General features: G+C 38.1%; 1 protein-coding gene across 1 annotated transcript in view; it reads right to left on the bottom strand.

The window, feature by feature from the left end:
* Nucleotides 1-5902, bottom strand: part of LOC113228340 (larval cuticle protein LCP-17-like) — a 7150-nt gene extending 1248 nt beyond the window's left edge. The window contains exons 1-3 of the mRNA XM_026461605.1: nucleotides 5878-5902; nucleotides 2316-2516; nucleotides 456-560 (exon numbers count right to left, since the gene is read on the bottom strand). Of these exons, the coding sequence (XP_026317390.1) occupies nucleotides 456-560; nucleotides 2316-2516; nucleotides 5878-5880 (309 nt within the window). The 5' untranslated portion in view covers nucleotides 5881-5902. The remainder of the gene's footprint in view (nucleotides 1-455; nucleotides 561-2315; nucleotides 2517-5877) is intronic.
* Nucleotides 5903-7151: the final 1249 nt, after the last annotated feature.

Genomic DNA, 7151 nt, shown 5'->3' with positions numbered 1-7151 from the left:
CTGTAAAGGTATCTAACTGGGTGACGAAATACTTAAGATTTCTCATAGATGGCGCTACGGCTAAAAGGTCGTTGAAAAAACCAAATACAAAGACACGACAACTGTCGAGGACAGACCCTCTTTTTAGTTTTTGGATGTGTAATTAGTCTTATGTTTAGCTCTTTGTCTCTATGTCCTTTTCTTGTCTCTGTGCTTTCTTTTTCTGCTGGTTTTTACTGTCTGTTTTTCCTCTGTAATAGTACACCTTTTCCTACCTAAACCGCCGTTTCCTTCGCTGTCCTCGATAACAAAAAACTTGTAAACGTATACAATATTTTTTTATTTTATAATTTGATAAATGCCAGGCATTACTACATGCCATCAAAATTGATATGGTGCCAGTACTTACCTGGACGAAATCTTTCACAAGAACCTGTAGTTCTTAAACAATTATCACTACGGTAGAATTATCATACCTCGGGCTGGTATCCATTCTCGTCGGCCTTGTAGGCAAGCGAGATCACCTGACCGTCAGGAGCTGTCCATTGGGCCTGACCTTGAGCGGATTGGGCTGCATTTTCCTGTAACGAAATAGTTATTCAACCCACAATTATAAAGTGACGACATTTCAAAAGTAAAAAAAGCTATAGACAATTCATTGCGTAAAAGTGATGCCCGCTTGCAAACAGCTAGTGATTACAGTCGATAAATATTCTATCGACTATCGACTGAATGTTGGTTAGGCTTATGAAATAAATTATATTAATAATAATAATAACGCGCACACACTCATAGCCCCGCACTAGGGAAACCCCGTGTCGCGGGTGCCATGGACACACACATGGACAACGACAAATTACACCCAAACTCACGAGAGAAATAAACGTAGGTCATACAAATATTTCTCCCGGCCCGGGAATCGAACCTAGTTCGGCCACGGAGAGAGTTAACTGCAGCTGACCTCGTTTCATTTGAATCATCAACGGTCAATTATACGTCCAACGTGGGCACAGGTTCTTTTGATGTATTAATTTTTCTAAATTCGTACATACCTACACTTAGTTTAGGAGTATGTGTATAAAAACACAAATAGGAGACATATTTTAAAGTTTTTCATTTGAATTTAAATGTGCATGACTCAAAATTTCTTTCGACACTAATAGACCAACTGTGAAAATGAGAATAAATAACACATTAACGCAATTAGTCATCATTAGAACGTCGTAACATTCACAATTCTGACATTTTTGGCAAAATTTTACAATCTATCGATAAAATTGTCGACAACAAGTACATGATTATTTAAAATGTCATTTTACACCATCTTCAAAAAAGACAGACTACTCATGTAGAGATGTTCTTTGACGTTTAGAGAGTCACCAAACTTATTATGGCGGAGTCGTCTTGATGCGATGGTGTTTGACCACACTTATCGCATTAAGCCATTTTGACGCGGCTGTCGTCGCCATGCGTACGGACGCGATCCGAAATTCGCACGAAGCAGATTCGTTGCCGACCTTTGTCGAGTCGCATTCGTAGGAACTAATGCGAAACGCGTTTTCTACGTTCATTGACATTAACCTTTTCTGACCTTAAGAGGGAGCATGCCAAAAAAGTTTTGACGTTGGCTCCGCCCAAATTTGTGAAACAAATATATGCCTGAAGTTCGCGTGGCATGCGACAGGAGATGTTGAATTTTGCGCATTAAAAGTACCAAATTCGTTTTAGCGGAATAACTCTAAAACTAAAGGGATTTAAAAAAATCCGTAGTGACAGTTCTCGATCATGCATAAATATAATTAATTATGTAATTTTTGTCCTAATAACCTGTAGCATTTCGAGGATAAATCGAAAAAATTTGAAAATTAGAGGTCATTATTGTTTTATGTTTCTGATTAATGTCTATGCTTGAATATATCGTGTAGTTACTCATACAATATTTTATTTTTAACTTTAAAGTGGATATACCCCTCTAAAATCAAATCGAAGATTAGGAATTTTTCCTCTGCTCCCTCTTAATGCGATTCATCGTTATGAGTATCGCGACTCCCTTAAGACGACGACACCGATTCCAGTAAAACTTTAAGTCTGTTCTTGCTTCAAGGTAGGTTTATTCCAAAGAGTTTATAAAGTGGCTTCAATTCTATTAATTTCATATCATCTCAGTTGTGTGTATATAGATAGGCATTTTTCTATGACTTTAGAGTATAATATAATACGATCATGGCGGACTGGGCTCAACTATGCGGAATTCCGCGTACTGTTGGAACACGTGCAACACAAACTAAGCACTTGTTATTTATTGTTATGTAGTTGGCTTCGCGGTGTGTACTTACAGAGCCGGCGTTGTTCAATTGTCCATGCTCATGTGCAGCGATGCCATTGTCTGTTTCGATGGACCACTGGTACTGGCCCTCCAGGCCCACGTCCAGCTCTTGCTTGAGGATCTTGGCTTCGCGGTCGTTTGAGTTGGAGCGGACGATATGGGAGACGTCAGCCACGGCGAACGCGACCAGCAGGGTTAGGAGGATGAGTTTCTGTAAGATAAAAAATGAAACTTTTATATGTATATTTATAGAGAAATGAACTGTAGCCGAACGGGTGCCTTGATGGTCTGCCACGCAGAGGTCCCGGATGCGATTCCCGGTCCGGGAGAAATATTTCGACTTATCCGAAGAACAGAAAAGAGACTAAGGTTCCCATTCTAGAACTCTACTCAATGCTTAAGTCAGGACTTGAGTATGATTCAAAGCACTAGAAATCATACTCAAGTCCCTGCCATTAGGGTCGTATTTCCAGTGCTTATGTTGCCAGTGCAATCCTGACTTGAGCATTGAATAGAGTTCGACCTAATACGACCCTAAGTACGTTACGAGGATAATTTCTTTATTCAAACTAAGACCTATGTAAAAGTGTTTTGAGAATTTAAATATCTCATTCCGTTTCGGAAATATAAAATCGAACAACAGTCGGTCTGACATCCACATAGAAGAAGAGCGAACGAAATGTACTATGTCCTGAGAACAAGTAGTCTTGCACATAAATCTTTGTTCTACGGATTAGTCGATTTATATGGCTTACATTTTATTTCTCTCATGAGTTTGGGTGTAATCTTTGGTTGTCTATGTGTGTCCACGGCACCCAAGATATTTTAGTAATAGTAAAGGTCCTTGTGAAAGAGTTCGTCCGGGTAAGTACTGCCACCTTACCAATTACTGTGTTCGGGTTTTGAAGGGTGCTGGTGAAATTACGGGCGCATGGGACTTGTTAACTTATGTCTCAGGGTGACGGGCACAGTGGCAGTGTTCCTCAGATCATTGCGATTTAAAGCTCTTAGTGGCACTGCAACTGTTATGGACAGGCGTGTAGCTTATTTGTCAGGCGTACGATTTATTCGCCCCGTCACTTGATATAATGTTAAATAAAAACCTTACTGCAGCAAAACTTTTAAAAATGCAGTTCAATTTTACAGCCGTTTTAATTTCTTATTCATTCTTCTCCGAGGAATCTGTCCTGCGAATTAGTGATAATTTGCTTATGTACGAAATAAAGAATGTTTTGATTTTTATCCTCTACAGCATAGGGTCCCAAACTTTTTGATCACCACTTAGGCAAAAAAAAAATTCAACGTCCACAATAAATAATTGAAAACACGTATTTTTTACATTAACTTATCACATAAAATCAGATTTTTTAGTTTAGATTAGTTTATATAGGTCATTTATTTATATAACATGTATATAACACACACTTTCCACATAGCCTCACTAGGGAAACCCACATACAACCTTAAACAACCACAAATAACACCCAAAGTCACGAGAGAAATAGATGTAGGCCATACGAATATTTCTCCCGGCCCGGAAATCGATCCTGGGACCTCAGCGTGGCAGTCCGGCATGGTAACCGTTCGGCCATGGAGGCAGTTGAAATATAGGTAATTTAGGTTCCTTTTTTTTTCAAATGCGACAGCATCAAAGCCCCTAATTGCTACCGAGGCCCCTACCCCTTAGGACTTTTCAACGGCCACGTCGGGAAACTGCTCTATAGCTTCTTTTTCGAAAGAACCTTTGCCCAAAAGTAGAACATGTATTTTTTTGATGATTAATAATGACAGGACGAATAAGTGCACCTGGTGGTAAGCGACTCACGCCTGTCTATAACAGTGGCAGTGTCACTCAGAGCTTTAAATCGCAAAGATTTTAGGGGCACTGGCATTGCGCCTGTCACCCTGAGACATAAGTTGACAAGTCCCATGTCATTATCTTATATTACATAAGTGGAATAAAAATTCGAGGATCTCGTGGCAATCAACGCGGCTTCGTAATGATATTTTTATTAATGATAACAAATACTGCAACGCTTGGAATACAAGGCGAACTGACCTACCACTTACACTTGTACCTGACAAAGGCAGCGTGAGAACTAAATCTAGGCCGAAATCTAGGCAAATTCCCAGGCATTAGAATGGCTCCTTTCTACGCTCAAGGGCTAGCCGGGTCAAATGCTTCGGGTGACATTTGATGAACTTTTAGGTAGCACCGGGTGATACGCGAAGCGACAAGCGGGCTTCGTTACCAAATAACACGATTTTTGTTTCTGAGTCATCAATATCCTTTTTCGATTGGATCTAAAACATGAAAAAGCTATATCTCCCTTTAAAAAACTTTATTTCAAACTTTGCTTTTTTTAGTGAGGACAACGAAAAAGGTATTTTTTTTCTATTTCTTTTTTCTAGTTTATTCCATAGGTAAAATAAACTTACACTTGAAAACGTCACATTTAAGCTACTGCTCGTTCACTACGCTGACCTCCCTGAGAAGAACGAGCAAGAAACTCTAGGGATTGCTCTTTTCAAATAAACTTAAATGCTATGAAATACACTTTGAATCAAATTTGTGTGGAATGTGGAGCCATGTCGTCTTTCCATACATTTTAATCTTACAAATATTTTTCAATTAAAATACTCGGAAATCTTAATATATTCTCCGGAATCTTATTGTAAAAACGTATACAGTTCCCCATAAAAAAATCGTTTACCTTAGTTAAACGAAATCGTGGTACCTTGAGTTTGGACTTAGTACTAAAGTTAATATTATGAATCAATCTTCCTTCTTAATTAAATTATGTATATTTTTCTGATCCCGTTACAATTTGTTTTTTCAAGTGAGAGGACATATGCCCCACCTTTTTACGAGTTATCGATAGAAGTCGGTTAACAAGTACAACAACATCACATTGCAACTGTGCTATGGAAATCGGAAACGACGGTACCACAAACACCCAGACAATGCTAGAAAAGTTAACTCTCTTCATTGATCCGGTTGGCGATCGAACCTGGGAACTCGGAGATGGCGGCACTTTGAAAACCGACGTGCAAGCCACTCGAAACTTGTACGTTTCCTTAATTGTACGCAAATTTGAACTTTTCATTGTTCTTACCACAAGTGTAAAGTTTTTGCATGGAAATTATGTTTTTTTGATGTTTTTATGTTAGAACCACTTAGAAAATTTAGTAGCAGTAGAGCTCCTTGTGAAAGAGTTAACAACCTTACCCATTTCTGCCGCCAAGCAGTAATGTGACCATTACTGCGTTCCGGTCTTGAAGGGTTAGGTGTTGTTGAAATTTCAGGCACAAGGGACTTTTTAACTTATGTCTCAGGGTGATGGGCGCAGAGGCAGTGCACCTCAGATCTTTGCGGCTTAACGCTCTGAGTGGCACTGCTACTGTTATGGGCAGGCGTGTCGTTTACCATCAGGCGCACTACTTGGTCGTCCCATCACTTTCAAATCGTGTTATATGGTGTAAATAAAAGCCGTTCACAACATTACTAAAATAACAACAAAAAAACACTCTTCCGTCCTTTTTCAAGCCACTATCACAACACAGCCACTCACCATGTCTAAAGCCGGTTTCACACTGGAGACTACCGCGCGCACGTCTGCGTACAGGCTTATATAGCTTCAATATTAAACGCCCTTGACTTTAAAGCGTCTTTACATACAAGTTCGTTGTAGGTTTAACACAAAATGTAATCATAATAAAGCACGCGTATTCTCAATTTGAGTGGTTTGTTATTAGTACCCCTTTATCCGATTACGGCGAAGTCGAAATGAGGGTTATGGTTTTGGCAGTGTATAGTTTCTAGCAGAGACTAATGTAGTTAAACGATTTCAACGTCATCATCAGCATTTAACAGCAGTAGAGCTCCACGTAAACGAGTTCGTCCAGGGAAGTACTCTGCCGTCCACTAACTAAAACGTGGCGAAGTGACAAATAGTCAAATATCCATTTTAAGTAGCAAAAGATAGAGCACAAAATTTTCTTTTAAAAACAGTTAAAATTAGTTAACGTGTTTGACTTATCGGAACTAACCCTAACGACGCATAGCTGAAATATCAAAGTCAAAGATCATTTATTCCATAGTTAAAATAAATGTACACTTGAAAACGTCACATTTAAGCTACTGCTCGTTCACTACGCTGACCTCCCTGAGAAGAACGAGCAAGAAACTCTAGGGATTGCTCTTTTCAAATAAACTTAAATGCTATGGAATACATTTTGAATCATATTTGTGTGGAATCTGGACTCGCATTGTATTTCCATACATCTTTATCTAACACGTAGTCTTCAATTATGTAATATGACTTTTCAATTAAAATACTTTTCAAACTTAGGAAACGTTAATCTTAATATATGTTCCGGTATACTCTGTATATAATATGTATGTATCCGGTATAATTTAGTCAAGAATGATCTGATGAGACTCATTCATTAATTTACGTAACACACATCTCTCTATACTAGTGAGTTCATCTGTAACCAAATACAGAATTTCTACGTACTTAAAAATTAAGCTACACTAATAATTATATATATAAAAACAGTTATAAACTAATTACGACATCCACACGTGTGCATTCCACAACTCGCCGTAATGAAATCTTACAACTTGTTTCCTGTCAAATATTTCGTTTAGTTCATAAAAATTATTTTCAATAAAATTAAATAAACTTAAGTGTAATAATTTTATTATATATGTCAAACACATATTTTCAAACAACTTTTACTATATTTAGCAGTCATAGGAATAGTGTCAAGTACAAGTCTATTCGGGTTTCTGCAGTCTAATATTCACATCACAGGCTTTATTAATAGAATAGAATTGTTT

The sequence above is a fragment of the Hyposmocoma kahamanoa genome, unplaced genomic scaffold (assembly GCF_003589595.1).
Source record: "Hyposmocoma kahamanoa isolate Upper Pololo Valley unplaced genomic scaffold, ASM358959v1 227, whole genome shotgun sequence".
NCBI classification, from domain to species: domain Eukaryota; kingdom Metazoa; phylum Arthropoda; class Insecta; order Lepidoptera; family Cosmopterigidae; genus Hyposmocoma; species Hyposmocoma kahamanoa.
This window is presented reverse-complemented; position numbering and strand designations above follow the sequence as displayed.